Below are 16,754 nucleotides of genomic sequence, written 5' to 3' on the forward strand. Positions count from 1 at the left end.
AAAACATAATACCACTTTGACAGTATGGGGTATTATGTGTAGGCCATTGTCACAAAATCTCAATTTAATCCATTTCAAATTCAGGCTGTAACACAATTGGTGTGAATACATTCTGAGGGCACTGAATACAAAACATAAGAAAATCACATTTGTTGACTGAACTGGGTGTTTAATAAGGTTTGCATAGATTAAGGTGCCAGGTTGGACAATTTTAACTACTTTTGTTGTGTAGATGTGCTGTCTATAATCACCCTGCAGTCAAACCTTTACATCAAATAATACTGGTTTGTATTTTCATTACATTTGTCAAACTGTAAGTTGAAGAAACAAGTACTGTATTGCAGTTTAAAATAAATTAGTTCATAGTTAATCAAGAGAGGAAATAACAAACAAAAAATAAATATTGGAATGAAGCTTATTATACATTAAATAAGTAAATGATAACCGTTTTAGTCAGTGGACAGCACAGCTTGAAACCACAAATGACATAACTAATAAATATATAAACATACTTTGTTCAGCTCAGCTGTAACTTTGATTAACATTCAGATGCATAATATAAAAAGTAGTACATTGAACAAAAAACATGTGGCCCTTTAAGCCTATTATCAATTTTCACTTGATCTTCTCAGATGCAATGCTATGTAGTCAAGTGATTTTCCATGCATTAAAGTCCCGTGATTAGCAGATATAGAGGATTGGCTGTTCTTGTGATTACAATTGGCCACAGATGTTAGCGTTGTCACCTCAGAAGAGACCGTTTCTTCTGGTTTACTGTACATTGTAAGATCTGCGTCTGTGCCAGCGTCTCCTTATAGCTGCACATCCACCACATAAAATGCACTGCAAAACAAGATGGAGAAGTATGATTCACATGTAAAATCAAAACATTGCAGAGATTTAGCATATTTTTTGATTAAATACTCTAAAATATGTAAACAGTATACACAGTACACAAGTGAACACAAGCTTATACGTACACATAGCAGGATCCACAGGGGTACCAGAATGATAGCGATGCCACAAGGGATGATAATGGCCAGAGCCCAGCCAGGAAAACCTCCATCACTTGTGGTATTGAAAGGAGTGGTCAGCAACAAGGTAGGAGGTGTGATTGTCGAAGTAACTGCTGACGTTGTAGTGATAGGAGCTATATTTGTTGTCATAGGAGCTTCAGTTGTTATTGTAGGTGCTTCTGTTGTGGTCGTAGGATCTACAGTTGTTGTAGTAGGAGCTGTGGTTGTCTTAGGAGCTGCATTTGTAGTTCTCGTAGTAAGTGCTTCAGTTTTAGAAGTCGTAGGAGCTGCAGTTGTTGTCGAAGGAGCAACAGTTGTTGTAGTGGAAGCTGGAGTGGTTGTCGTAGTAGGTGCTGCAGTTGTAGTTGTAGCAGGTGCTGCAGATGTAGTTGTCGTAGCAGGTGCTGCAGATGTAGTTGTCGTAGTAGGTGCTGCAATTGTAGTGGTCGTAGGAGCTACAGTTGTCGAAGGAGCTTCAGTTGTTCTTGCAGGTGCTGCAGTTGAAGTGGTCATAGTAGGTGCTGTAGTTGTAGTATGTGCTGCAGTCGTAGTGGTTGTAAGAGCTACAGTTGTTGTAGTAGGAGCTGAAGTGATTGTCGAAGTAGCTGCTGACGTTGTCGTGGTTGGGGATATATTTGTTGTCGTAGAAGCTACAGTTGTTGTTGTCGTAGGAGCTTCAGTTGTCGTAGGTGCTTCTGTTGTAGTGGTTGTGGGATCTAAAGGTGTTGTAATAGGAGCTGCAGTTTTAGTGGTCGTAGGAGCTACAGTTGTCATTGTAGAAGTAGGTGCTGCTGTTGTAATGGTCGTAGTAGGTGTTGTGGTTGTCGATGGAGCTTCAGTTGTGGTTGTCGTAGGTGCTGCAGTTGTAGTGGTCATAGGAGCTACAGTTGCTGCTGTAGGTGTTGCAGTGGTTGTAGTAGGTGTTGTAGTTGTTGTAGGAGCTGCAGTTGTCATTGTAGTAGCAAGTGCTGCTGTTGTAATGGTCGTAGTAGGTGTTGTGGTTGTCGATGGAGCTTCAGTTGTCGTTGTAGGTGCTTCTGTTGTGGTCATAGGATATACAGTTGTTGTAATAGGAGCTGCATTTGTCGTTGTCGTAGGAGCTGCATTTGTAGTTGTCGTAGAAGGTGCTTCAGTTATAGAAGTCGTAGGAGCTACAGTTGTTGTAGTAGAAGCTGCAGTGGTTGTCGAATTAGGTGCTGCAGCTGTAGTGGTCCTAGTAGCTACAGTTGTTGTTGTAGTAGGTGTTGTAGTTGTTGTAGGAGCTACAGTTGTCATTGTGGTAGTAGAATATGTAGTTGTCGTAGAAGCTACAGTTCTTGTTGTAGGTACTGCTGTTGTGGTTGTTGTAGGAGCTTCAGTTGTCATTGTAGGTGTTTCTGTTGTTGTGGTCGTAGGATCTAAAATTGTTGTAGTAGGAACTGCAGTTATGGTTGTAGCAGGAACTGCAGTTATGGTTGTCTTAGGAACTGCATTTGTAGTTGTTGTAGCAGCTGCATTAGTTGTTGTCATAGTAGGTGCTTCAGTTGTAGAAGTCGCAGGAGCTACAGATGTTGTCGAAGGAGCTACAGTTGTTCTTGCAGGTGCTGCAGTTGCAGTGGTTGTAGTAGGTGATGCATTTGTAGTTGTCGTAATAGGTGCTGCAAGTGTAGTTGTCGTAGCAGGTGCTGCAGGTGTAGTTGTCGTAGTAGGTGCTGCTGGTGTAGTGGTTGTAGGAGCTGCAGTGGTTGTTGAAGTAGGTGTTGCAGTTGTAGTGGTCATAGGAGCTACAGTTGTTGTTGTAGGAGCTTCAATTGTAGTTGTAGCAGGTGCTGCAGTGGTTGTCAAAGTAGGTGCTGCAGTTGTAGGAGCTACGGTTGTCGTTGTTGGTGCTGCAGTTGTGGTTGTTGTAGGAGCTGCATTTGTAGTTGTCGTCGTAGGTGCTGCAGTTGTAGATGTTGTAGTTGTCGTAGTAGGTTATTTTGTTGTGGTTGTCGTAGGAGCTTCAGTTGTAATGGTCGTAATAGGTGCTGCACTTGTGGTTATCGTAGGAGCTTCAGTTGCAGTTGTATGTGCTGCAGTCGTAGTGGTTGTACGAGCTACAGTTGTTGTAGTAGGAGCTGAAGTGATTGTCGCAGTAGCTGCTGACGTTGTAGTGGTTGGGGATATATTTGTTGTCGTAGAAGCTACAGTTGTTGTTGTAGGTGCTGCTGTTGTGGTTGTCGTAGGAGCTTCAGTTGTCGTTGTAGGTGTTTCTGTTGTAGTGGTCGTAGGATCTAAAGGTGTTGTAATAGGAGCTGCAGTTGTGGTTGTCGTAGGTGCTGCAGTTGTAGTGGTTGTAGGAGCTACAGTTGCTGCTGTAGGTGTTGCAGTGGTTGTAGTAGGTGTTGTAGTTGTTGTAGGAGCTACAGTTGTCATTGTAGTAGTAGGTACTGCTGTTGTAATGGTCGTAGTAGGTGTTGTGGTTGTCGATGGAGCTTCAGTTGTCGTTCTAGGTGCTTCTGTTGTGGTCATAGGATATACAGTTGTTGTAATAGGAGCTGCAGTTGTCGTTGTCGTAGGAGCTGCATTTGTAGTTGTCGTAGAAGGTGCTTCAGTTATAGAAGTCGTAGGAGCTACAGTTGTTGTAGTAGAAGCTGCAGTGGTTGTCGAATTAGGTGCTGCAGTTGTAGTGGTCCTAGTAGCTACAGTTGTTGTTGTAGTAGGTGTTGTAGTTGTTGTAGGAGCTACAGTTGTCATTGTGGTAGTAGAATATGTAGTTGTCGTAGAAGCTACAGTTGTTGTAGGTGCTGCTGTTGTGGTTGTCGTGGGAGCTTCAGTTGTCGTTGTAGGTGCTTCCGTTGTTGTGGTCGTAGGATCTAAAATTGTTGTAGTAGGAACTGCAGTTGTGGTTGTCGTAGGAACTGCATTTGTAGTTGTCGTAGCAGCTGCATTAGTTGTTGTCGTAGTAGGTGCTTCAGTTGTAGAAGTCGCAGGAGCTACAGATGTTGTCGAAGGAGCTACAGTTGTTCTTGTAGGTGCTGCAGTTGCAGTGGTTGTAGTAGGTGATGCATTTGTAGTTGTCGTAATAGGTGCTGCAAGTGTAGTTGTCGTAGCAGGTGCTACAGGTTTAGTTGTCGTAGTAGGTGCTGCTGGTGTAGTGGTTGTAGGAGCTGCAGTGGTTGTTGAAGTAGGTGTTGCAGTTGTAGTGGTCATAGGCGCTACAGTTGTTGTTGTAGGAGCTTCAATTGTAGTTGTAGCAGGTGCTGCAGTGGTTGTCGAAGTAGGTGCTGCAGTTGTAGGAGCTACGGTTGTCGTTGTTGGTGCTGCAGTTGTGGTTGTTGTAGGAGCTGTATTTGTAGTTGTCGTCGTAGGTGCTGCAGTTGTAGTTGTCGTAGTAGGTTCTTTAGTTGTGGTTGTCGTAGGAGCTTCAGATGCAATTGTCGTAATAGGTGCTGCACTTGTGGTTAGGTGCTGCACTTGTGGTACTACAGTTGTTGTAGTAGGAGCTGAAGTGATTGTCGAAGTAGCTGCTGGCGTTGTAGTGGTTGGGGATATATTTCTTGTCGTAGAAGCTACAGTTGTTATTGTAGGTGCTGTTGTTGTGGTTGTCGTAGGAGCTTCAGTTGACGTTGTAGGTGCTTCTGTTGTAGTGGTCGTATGATCTAAAGGTGTTGTAATTGGATCTGCAGTTGTGGTTGTCATAGGAGCTGCATTTGTAGTAGTCATAGGAGCTACAGTTGTTGTTGAAAAAGCTAGAGTTGTTGAAGCTGCAGTGGTTGTCGAAATAGGTGCTGCAGTTGTAGTGGTCGTAAGAGCTACATTTGTAGTGGTAATAGGATATATAGTTGTTGTAGAAGCTACAGTTGTTGTTATAGGTGCTGCTGTTGTAATCGTCGTAGTAGGTGTTGTGGTTGTCGATGGAGCTTCAGTTGTCATTGTAGGTGCTTCTGTTGTGGTCATAGGATATACAGTTGTTGTAATAGGAGCTGCAGTTGTCGTCGTAGGACCTACATTTGTAGTTGTCGTAGTAGGTGCTTCAGTTATAGAAGAAGTAGGAGCTTCAGTTGTTGTAGTTGCTGCAGTGGTTGTCGAAGTAGGTGCTGAAGTTGTAGTGGTCATAGGAGCTTCAGTTCGTGTAGTGGAATCTGCATTGGTTGTCGTAGGAGCTACTGTGCTTGTCGTAGGAGCTACTGTGGTTGTCGTAGGAGCTACTGTGGTTGTCGTAGGAGCTACAGGGGTTGTCGTAGGAGCTACAGGGGTTGTCGTAGGAGCTACAGGGGTTGTCATAGGAGCTACAGGGGTTGTCATAGGAGCCACAGGGGTTGTCATAGGAGCTACAGGGGTTGTCATAGGAGCTACAGGGGTTGTCATAGGAGCTACAGGGGTTGTCGTAGGAGCTACAGGGGTTGTCGTAGGATCTGCAGTTGTTGTCGTAGGAGCTTCGGTTTTGTAAACTGCAGTTGTGGTCAGAACTCCATGGATATTCCAGCATAAAAACACTGTGGTTTATGAGATGAATGGTTAATATGTTTATTGCGCACAATATCAACATTTCCAAGATTTCCCTTCATCACCATGGTGCAGTTTGACATTTTTATTATGTACAATATATAGTTATAATTTATAGCTTCATAAATTAAATACAATTATTCCCTTGATTGGTAATAATATTACCTATAATACCTTATTGAGATTACCACACTTGAGTTGTATTTTTTTGTTGTTGAAAAGATGGTACATTTTTCATTACAGTAGTGTGGTAATATAATTTAAGTAATAGAGGTTACAGCAGTGTGATAATGTTTACCGCTTACAATTTAGTCATTTTCCTTTTTTATATTTTGGAAACGGATTTAAATCGAGGGGAGACATTTGACAGTAGACTAGGCAAAATGTAAAATTGCCCCCACGAAATGTCAAAATAAACATATTTAGAAAAATCATAAGCATTGTAACATCATATGCATACAACATGTACATCATTGCTCATTATTCTAATTACATTATCTAAATGTACATGGTCTATTCTGTCACCATCTAGCCTTTTTGGTTGTTAATATTTTGATTCAGGATTAATTCACGAGTTGGCATGAAGTTAGTTAGCAAATAGTAAAAATGAGTTAGAAACATAAACACAGAATGAAATTCAGTGTACTACATACCCATGGTAAAAAAAAGTAGCTGTCAGTTTCTGTGTCTTCATTTTGGACTCAGTTGATGCAGTTGTTTTCTGAATAGAAAGAAAAATCTACATTTTATTGACAGGTCATAAACCACTGTTAATGTGCAACGGTGAACACTTTACAACTTAATCTACAACTTTTTAAGCAAATTTATACACTTGAACTCATTTAGGTGTGCCAGATCAAGAGGTGTGAATAATTATTCATTCAAGATATCTCAGTGAATAAAAGTAGCATGTGAAGAATAATGTAAAAAGTAAGGAAACAAAATGTGAAAACGTTGCAAGGGTGTGAATAACTTCACAATAGTCACTTTAACTGCAGTGAACATGGATTTATACACCTTAGTGAAATTACACAGTAAAATCCAGATTAGCATTGCATTTTTCCCCATAAGAAATCAGCCTATTACTGCATCCTGTCACGTCCTGACCAGTATAGGGGTTATTTGTTATTGTAGTTTGGTCAGGACGTGACAGGGGGTGTTTGTTTTATGTGGTTCAGGGTGTGTTTTGTGTATGTGTTTAGGTAGAGGGGGTATTTGATTTATTAGTCCAGGGTTTGTTAGTCATTGTTCTATGTTAGTATATTTCTATGTTCTATCTAGTCTTTTGTAGTTCTATGTTTAGTTAATTGGGGTTGGACCTTCAATTGGAGGCAGCTGGTTATTGTTGCCTCTGATTGAGGGTCCTATAATTAGGAGTTTGTTTTTCATGGGATTTTGTGGGAGATTGTTCTTGTTTAGCTGTTTGCCTGACAAGACTGTCAAGTTCGTTTTGTTTTGTATACGTTGTATGTGTTGCCCTTCTTCACCATAATAAAAGATGTGTACATTTTCCCGCTGCGTCTTGGTCTCTACCCTACGACACCCGTGACACATCCCGTCAATCATGTTACTTTATAAAAGAGGAAAAGTAATTTCAAATTTGTAAATGGTCTACCAGCACCCAGCAATTCACTCTGAATTCTATACATATTCTGTGAAGGTAATCGGTGTAGTTGATCAAAGTGGATGTTTTTTCAAATATAAAACATAATACATAAAATAGTAAAATTCACATTAGCGTTGCAATTTTTAAAGAGATTGGCATTTTGCTGCTTAAAAAACACAAGTATTTAAACTTGGCTATCAAAAGTTGACCAATCCATTTTCTATATTCTTAAAAATATGAGAAAAAATAAGAAACCTGCACACAGCTCTTGCTAATATAACTTCTCTAAGCTTCACGTAGGCCTACCTTCATCAGAGCTTTTGTGAGTGTTTTTAATTTGCACCCTTATGTAGACATTGCTCCAACCGCATCCGTTCAATTCAATGCATTCAATGCATTGAACGGATGTGGATGGAGCAATGTCTACATAAGGGTGACAATTAAAAACACTCACAAAATCTTGGAGTATAAGGAAAACAAGCATATGTTACCAAATATTTAACTAGCCAAGTCAGTTAAGAACAAAATCTTATTTACAATGGCGGCCTAGGAACATTGGGTTAATTGCCTTGTTCAGGGGCAGAACGACAGATTTTTTTACCTTGTCAGCTCAGGGATTCAATCTAGCAACCTTTCGATTACTTGGCCAGTACTCTAACAACTAGGCTACTTGCCACCCCTATAATATAACAATGTGCATCTCATAAGTATTCTAATAATTCAAATAAAGTGTGTACATAAAATGTATTAAACAAGACCGTAAAACCACAATGAGTGTCACGGTTGTCGTTGGTGAATGAGGACCAAAATGCAGCAGGTACGTGTATACTCATTTTTAGATTTATTACCTTTCAAACGGACACTCCAAAACAACAAAACACGCAAATGAACGAACAACAAACAGTCTGGTAAAGCCTAGGGCTGAACACAGAACAATCACCCACAAATCACAAACACAAACACACCCTCATATATGAGACTCTCAATCAAAGGCAGATAGACAACACCTGCCTTCAACTGAGAGCCCCAATCAACCAAACATAGAAACACACACACACTAGATTCCACATAGAACTACCTAGACATAAACCAAAACCCGGACATACTAAATCAAACACCCTTTACACAAACACACCACCCCGAACCACATAAAACAAATACCCTCTGTCACGCCCTGACCAAACTACAAAACAATTAACCTTATATACTGGCCAGGACGTGACAGTACCCCCCCCTTAAAGGTGCTACCCCAGAAGCACCTTAACACAAAAAAAATATAAATACCCCCAAACAATACCCAAAAGAAAAATTCCCCCTTTCTAAAGGGAGGGAAGGGAGGGTGGCTGCCGTCAACGACGGCACTGTGCTACACCCCTCCTCCCCAACCCACCTATATTGGAGGCGGCTCCGGCTCAGGCCGTTCCAGGCTGTCTGGGCAGTTGGGCAGTCTGGCCACTCGGGCAGGTCAGGGCAGTCTGGCCACTCGGGCAGGTCAGGGCAGTCTGGCCACTCGGGCAGGTCAGGGCAGTCTGGCCACTCGGGCAGGTCAGGGCAGTCTGGCCACTCGGGCAGGTCAGGGCAGTCTGGCCACGCCGGCAGGTCAGGGCAGTCTGGCCACTCCGGCAGTTCAGGGCAGTCTGGCCACTCCGGCAGTTCAGGGCAGTCTGGCCACTCCGGCAGTTCAGGGCAGTCTGGCCACTCCGGCAGTTCAGGGCAGTCTGGCCACTCCGGCAGTTCAGGGCAGTCTGGCCACTCCGGCAGTTCAGGGCAGTCTGGCCACTCCGGCAGTTCAGGGCAGTCTGGCCACTCCGGCAGTTCAGCGCAGTCTGGCCACTCCGGCAGTTCAGCGCAGTCTGGCAGCTCCGACGACTGTTGACTGGCGGGCAGCTCCGACGACTGTTGACTGGCGGGCAGCTCCGACGACTGTTGACTGGCGGGCAGCTCCGACGACTGTTGACTGGCGGGCAGCTCCGACGACTGTTGACTGGCGGGCAGCTCCGACGACTGTTGACTGGCGGGCAGCTCCGACGACTGTTGACTGGCGGGCAGCTCCGACGACTGTTGACTGGCGGGCAGCTCCGACGACTGTTGACTGGCGGGCAGCTCCGACGACTGTTGACTGGCGGGCAGCTCCGACGACTGTTGACTGGCGAGGCTGGGTTTACGCACTTGCCGTTTAGTGCGGGGAGCGGGAACAGGACGAGTCGGACTGGGTGGAGTCGGACTGGGTGGACGCACTTCCGGGTCCGCACGAGAGACAGGAGCTGGAAACCCAGGGCTATGGAGGCGCACAGCCGGTCTAGATCTTACCTCCTGCACAACCCGCCTTGGCTCGATGGAACTAGTAGCCCTGCACGAGCGGAGTGCTCGTACAGGGCAGACTGGGCTGTGCAGGGGCTTGATGGTAGCCGTGCGTAGAGCGGGAGTTGGGTAGCCTGGTCCTCGGAGGCGTACCGGCGACCAGATGCGCTGCGCAGGCATCCTCCTACCAGGCTGGATGCCCGCTCTAGCACGGCACCTGCGAGGGGCTGGAATAACTTGCACCGGACTGTGCGTGCGTATGGGTGAGATATTGCGCTTCTCAGCGAAACATGGCGCTCCCCACCTCATACGCTCCTCCATATAACCACGGGTAGCTGGCTTCCGGCTCTTCCTTCGCCTAGCCAAACTACCCGTGTGCCCCCCCCCAAAATTTTCTTGGGGGTGCCTCTCGTGCATCTCCTTCAGCGCGTCCACTCTGGCCTCGTACCAACGCCTCTCTGCCTTGGCTGCTTCTATTTCCCACTGCGGGCGGCGATACTCCCCAGCCTGATGCCAAGGTCCGGCCCCGTCCAGAACTTCTTCCCAAGTCCACTTCTCCCGCCAGTCCAACTCGAACGCCTTCTGCTCCTTCCTCTGCTGCTTGGTCCTTGAGTGGTGGGTGATTCTGTCACGGTTGTCGTTGGTGAATGAGGACCAAAATGCAGCAGGTACGTGTATACTCATTTTTAGATTTATTACCTTTCAAACGGACACTCCAAAACAACAAAACACGCAAATGAACGAACAACAAACAGTCTGGTAAAGCCTAGGGCTGAACACAGAACAATCACCCACAAATCACAAACACACCCTCATATATGAGACTCTCAATCAAAGGCAGATAGACAACACCTGCCTTCAACTGAGAGCCCCAATCAACCAAACATAGAAACACACACACACTAGATTCCACATAGAACTACCTAGACATAAACCAAAACCCGGACATACTAAATCAAACACCCTTTACACAAACACACCACCCCGAACCACATAAAACAAATACCCTCTGTCACGCCCTGACCAAACTACAAAACAATTAACCTTATATACTGGCCAGGACGTGACAATGAGGACATCGACCTATCAAGCAAGTTTTCATAAATCACTGGGTACTGTACAAGAAAAAACGTCAGAGTGATCTGAAGTGGCAGCATTAACTCATGTTCACATTTACATAACATGCATGGGCATTTCATCATGTCTGGAGGGTGAAAATCCCAAAACATTCTCTTTTGCTCAGAGTATTATTTATATCAACTCCCTGGTCTGATAGCTTGACTTTCTCTATGCCTCAAAATTTAAAAGGTAGAAATGTCATGTTTTTGGTCATTAAAATGTACTGCGACTGGTTAATCCCTGTCGTTTCTCCTGATTCAACTTTTATGTTCACCAATTCTCTGTTTGAGAATGTTGTAAAATCTCTTATTTAATCAATTTTGAATTCAGGCTGTAACACAACAAAATGTGGAATAAATCAAGAGGTATCAATACTTTCTGAAGGCACTGTAAATCATGTAACCGTTACTTCAAGAAAGAGAAAGTATGAGACCATTTTACCTTGTTATATTTGTATGTATTTCTTTTTTTTGTACTGTGTGCAGTTTATTTTCTTTAAATGTATCAAAGCTTTTCCATGTATATATTCCATTATACAGTAAAGGTTATTACTTACCTACAGCAAACACTTCAATGCCAGCCACCTATTTCTGTAATTTCTCCAAATATCAATTGAGGAAGGTCTTGGTTAATGACAATAAACAATCACAATATCTACCCTAGCTTACAAACTTACAATTGAACTGTTCATATGCATACTGTAATGCCAATGCATTTCTAGTTTCTATTTATATTACTATAGGGCAGGTTTGATGCCACAAATTGTCTGTCTTTCAGGTGACGTAATATTTTGGGAGGCACCAAAAGGTGATGAAAGAGGGAGGGACAGAGGAATGCACGTAAGAGGTCCTTAGTTTAATAATGTTTTTGTTTATTTCCGCCTGTACTGACGTGGTATGGAAAACTGGTTAGGTGTTGTGTAAAAGAAATGTTAGGACGGACAAATCATCATCTAAAAAAGGGAGGGGCAAAGATGGGCTGGTGTATCTGTTTAAGAGTATAATAACAGTTATGTACTGACCTTATTTTATTGAAAACTGTTTAGGTGACAATTACATTTTATAAAATATTTTCTATAGCTAGAAACTTGCTTCATTGTACTTAATTGACTTAACTTTTGGGACATAAATGTATTTTAGTCAAAGGCCTAAAGTAAAGTCAGCCTTTTTCTATTTAACAGTCCTACACTCACACATGTGCTTCTTCCCATATCTTTTTACACAACATAGTTTATTCTTATAAAGGTAGATTCAGTTTATGAATCTCTAACAAAAGAGATGTCAAGATATGTTGTAATCAGCTGGTAACTATGATTGAAGGTCCCAATGACACCACATGCTGAGCCCAACAATGGAGGAAATTATCATTGATTTCTGGTTTTATGGGGAGTTGGACTTCATGAATTGTATTAATAAAAATAATATTAGTTTGGCACTTTTTCCAAATATGTCACGAATTATGTCGTGGTGTTGCAGAGAGGAGGACCAAAATGCAGCAGAGTTGTGGATACTCATTCTTTTAATGGGAAAAACGAAAAGCATCCACAGGAAAAACAAAACAATAAATGATACTCACGACTCACAACAGTGTAGCAGGCTCAATAACACAGTGCTCACAAATAATTCTCTACGACCACACAGACAAACACACCCAACTAATATAGGACTTCCAATCAAAGGCAACACCACACAGCTGCCTTCAATTGGAAGTCCACCCCAATTAACTCTACATAGAAACACCCAACCTAGACAGAACATAGAAAACACAACTTCTTCTGCCACGCCCTGACCAAACTTATACACCTACTCCACCTGCTGGTCAGGACGTGACAAAATAATTTAACAATGATTACTTACCCTGAAGAATGTTGACACCTAAACATTTGTGTGTGCCTGCTGAAAAGCAAGAAAGAAATATAAATATAAAAAGAAAAAGGAATTTCTGATAAAGAATTGTGTGCGAATTACACTACATTTTTGGGACTTCACAGTTGATATATTTGGAGAAATTAATAAAAATCTGTATCTTGTCTCTGAATTAAAAAAAAGCATATTTAAAGACTTAAAGTATCTCTCTATGATAATGAAATGTGTTCCGTTTTTTAAAAATAGTTTCTATTGAACATTAACATGACACTACAATAGTGTGTCACTATTTTGAAGAGTGCCTTGGTCCTCATCCTTTTGATATCATGGATGGTCAGTCCTTGCATCATTAGCTACATCTATGAATTTGAGAGTGGTTACATTTACTAAAGTGGTGGGGTGTCCGCTTTGTTGTTGTTTGAATCCCAGATTTCCCCTTTAAGTACTCAGGGTCTAAGGACTAAAATCTTTATTAAACCTATCAAATATTAAATGCATAATAGTTTACCTATTTCTGGGTGCATATTTAACCTCTGCAAGGTCCATGGCAAAACTAATGTGCTTCTGAAGTATGCAGGTTTTCCCTCTCCAGCTGAAAGTCAGAATCACTATATTTAGGGTTAAACGTTGATGAACAGTTTTCCTGTCTTCCTCAGGGAGTTCCTCTTTTTCTTCAGGACTCTCGACCAAGGGGAATCTTCTGCATGCCAATGTTGCATTAGTTGATCTAAAACAAAGGTGGGTATACATAACACCTTGATGAGTGTTCCAGTATCATTCATAACAATTATTAGAACACATTTATTCAACATCCTTCATGAGGAATTTGATATAAAGTTCTTTATATATCAGTAGAAATAAAATGTGTATTTCTTCTGTCACAGTACCCAACCCTCTGACATACTATTCCCACAATAGCACCAGGTAAGCCTCAGAGCAGTACCCAGGTAGCAGTTCAGGGGTTTATGTGACTTGCTCAAAGCCGCAAGGGCAGAAGCGTTGGAACCAGACCTGGCTGTAAATAATATACTTCAAATACCTGACTGTGGTCGGTGATTTAGCTTGCCTGGCACAATGGAACCATTGTAGTAGCCCCAAAATAGCAAACCCCATCTTTCTGGCAGTCACTCCAGACAGACTCAATAGTATTTGAACCCAGGTCAGAGCAATTGATGGCATTGTAACATGTTGAGTAACTTTGCCTGATACCTGAAGATATGTATTCGATCCAATCAAGTCAATCTATCACATTTAATTTGTAAAGGCCTTTTTACATCAGCGGTGGTCAGGAATTGCTTTACTGATACTGACATAAACCCCATCGAGCCAGAAGCTTATGCCTTGGCTTTAGCTCAGCAAAGACTAATACAGCCTTGTGGTGCACAGGACTAATCCAGTCAGTGACACCAGCAACAATACTGTACAATAACACATGTACCGGTATAAATGTATTCAGTGTAGAGAAAACGTATTGAGCAAAATCCCCAGTCAGAGCTTGTTGGCATGTTGCTTCCCGTGTGTTTTGATCAGTGATTTTTTTCCCATCACATATCCCAACTTACGATTTGCATTGACCCAATCATAACAACTTATATTTATCAGATGTGAATTGTACAACTTACTCTTACACTTGACCCTATTTGGATGTTTGAACTGTGTTTCTGATGATTTATTGTTGTCTTTGGTGTTGCCGTCCACCAATAACTACACTGTTCTGTGACTAGCCACACCCTAAGAGATCATGGTTGATTAAACACTGGTCTGGTTTGTCATTAGATGACATATCATAAGATGGCATGTTTTTTAGGAGCTGTATCACTCCCTGACGTCTCCTTGATGTCTCCTATGACGTTGAAAGGTGTTCGAGTTTCTTTTAGAATCTGTTCTATTGAACATACCTCTACATCCATAACAAGGAACATCCTTGTTTTATGTTTGAATGCCATGGTATGACATGGAAGATGGTATTAGTGCTTAGGTTATATTATCTTTTAGTAGATTATTTTATCAAAAGCAACATACAGTAGAGAATGCATGCATTTTTGTGTGGCTCACTCCAGTGTGAACCAAACCAACAACCGTAGCATTGCAAGCGCTACACTCTACATAATTGTACATGATGGAACTTTGAAAACTTTTAATGCTAGTTTTCATCAGTACAGTAATATACAGTGATCCCCAAAAGTATTGGGACATTATTAACAATTGTGTTGTTTTGGCTCTGTACTCCAACACTTTAGATATGAAATGATACAATGACTATGAGGTTACGGCAGATTGTCAGATTTAATTTGAAGGTATTTTTTGTCCATATATGATGAACCGATTAGAAATTACAGCACTTTTTGTACATAGTCCCCACATTTTAGGTAACAAAGTATTGGTACAAGTTCACTTATGTGTATTAAAGTAGTAAAAAGTTAAGTATTTGGTCCCATATTCACAGCACGCAATGACTACATCAAGCTTGTTACTCTACACATTTGTTGGATGCATTTGCTGTTTGTTTTGGTTGTGTTTCAGATTATTTTGTGCCCAATAGAAATTCATGGTAAATAATGTATTGTGTCATTTTGGAGTCACTTTTTTTGTATATAAGAATATAGTATGTTTCTAACCCCCCCAAAAAAGCTAACCTCACCTGTTATTGTAATGGTGAGAGGTTAACATGTCTTGGGGGTATGATTTGTGCGTCTGTAACTTTCTCACTTATCATTATTCACAATTCATTCTGAATTATTCATGGTAGCATTCACATTAATATACAAGTGTTCAGAAACAGTCTATTCTTATTTACAATAAAAGTGACAGTTGAGCTAACCATAGAGAATGACTGTTGAACTAATCTCATGATGCATTTATTAGTTATATTCTTTAAGAATCAATGGCTATATTTAATTAATTTAAAACTAAAGCAATAGCTGTGCCAATCCATGATTGTCCATTTAACAAATATCATACCCCACAAAAATGCTAACCTCTCAACATTACAATGACAGGGGAGGTTAACATATCTTTGGGGTATGATATTTGTGCATTTCTAACACCATTATTCACAATTCTTTCAGGATTATCTGTAATCATGGTAGCATCCACATTAATGTAGACTTCTTTAGAAACATTTTCTATTCTAATAAGTACTCCTCAAGATACACTTCATTTCAACCAGCTAAATCCTGTGTATCTTGAGGAGTACTTATTTGTAATTAAAATGTACATAGAGTGGGGGAAAAAAGTATTTGATCCCCTGCTGATTTTGTACGTTCGCCCACTGACAAAGAAATGATCCGTCTATAATTTTAATGGTAGGTTTATTTGAACAGTGAGAGACAGAATAACAACAAAAATATCCAGAAAAACACATGTCAAAAATTTTATAAATTGATTTGCATTTTAATGAGGAATATAAGTATTTGACCCCCCCTCAATCAGAAAGATTTCTGGCTCCCAGGTGTCTTTTATACAGGTAACGAGCTGAGATTAGGAGCACACTCTTAAAGGGAGTGCTCCTAACCGCAGCTTGTTACCTGTAAAAAAGACACCTGTCCACAGAAGCAATCAGATTCCAAACTCTCCACCATGGTCAAGACCAAAGAGCTCTCCAAGGATGTCAGGGACAAGATTGTAGACCTACACAAGGCTGGAATGGGCTACAAGACCATCGCCAAGCAGCTTGGTGAGAAGGTGACAACATTTGGTGCGATGATTCGCAAATGGAAGAAACACAAAAGAACTGTCAATCTCCCTCGGCCTGGGGCTCCATGCTAGATCTCACCTCGTGGAGTTGCAATCAAAGGGACGATGGACGGGGCCATGTGCCGTCATATCTTGGGTGAGAACCTCCTTCCCTCAGCCAGGGCATTGAAAATGGGTCGTGGATGGGTATTCCAGCATGACAATGACCCAAAACACACGGCCAAGGCAACAAAGGAGTGGCTCAAGAAGAAACAGATTAAGTTCCTGGAGTGGGATAGCCAGTCTCCAGACCTTAATCCCATAGAAAGTCTGTGGAGTGAGCTGAAGGTTCGAGTTGTCAAACGTCAGCCTCGAAACCTTAATGACTTGGAGAAGATCTGCAAAGAGGAGTGGGACAAAATCCCTCCTGAGATGTGTGCAAACCTGGTGGCCAACTACAAGAAACGTCTGACCTCTGTGATTGCCAACAAGGGTTTTGCCACCAAGCACTAAGTCATGTTTTGCAGAGGGGTCAAATACTTATTTCCCTCATTAAAATGCAAATCATTTTATAACATGTTTGACATTCGTTTTTCTGGATTTTGTTGTTGTTAATCCGTCTCTCACTGTTCAAATAAACCTACCATTAAAATTATAGACTGATCATTTCTTTGTAAGTGGGCAAATGTACAAAATCAGCAGGGG

At 41.8% G+C, this 16,754-nt stretch overlaps 1 protein-coding gene and 1 pseudogene across 1 annotated transcript; both read right to left on the reverse strand.

Moving 5' to 3' along the window:
• Positions 1-771: 771 nt before the first annotated feature.
• LOC115173175 (mucin-5AC-like) lies at positions 772-3,203 on the reverse strand. Its single transcript, XM_029731101.1, has 2 exons — positions 981-3,203; positions 772-843 (listed from the first exon to the last, which is right to left on the reverse strand). Exons 1-2 carry the CDS (start codon positions 2,772-2,774, stop codon positions 772-774), a joined length of 1,866 nt encoding a protein of 621 aa, XP_029586961.1. The 5' UTR covers positions 2,775-3,203.
• Positions 3,204-3,948: 745 nt separating this feature from the next.
• LOC115173176 (mucin-2 pseudogene) overlaps positions 3,949-16,754 on the reverse strand; it is a 41,744-nt pseudogene continuing 28,938 nt past the window's right edge.

Source organism: Salmo trutta, chromosome 34 (assembly GCF_901001165.1).
Source record: "Salmo trutta chromosome 34, fSalTru1.1, whole genome shotgun sequence".
NCBI lineage: Eukaryota > Metazoa > Chordata > Actinopteri > Salmoniformes > Salmonidae > Salmo > Salmo trutta.

Coding starts and splice junctions, on each gene's coding strand:
- LOC115173175 (XM_029731101.1), bottom strand. CDS start 2,774: ATGACCACTACAACTGCAACACCTACTTCAACAACCACTGCAGCTCCT. Junction 844..980: donor CCCTGTGGATCCTGCTATGT/GTACGTATAAGC, acceptor CTTGTTTTGCAG/TGCATTTTATGTGGTGGATG.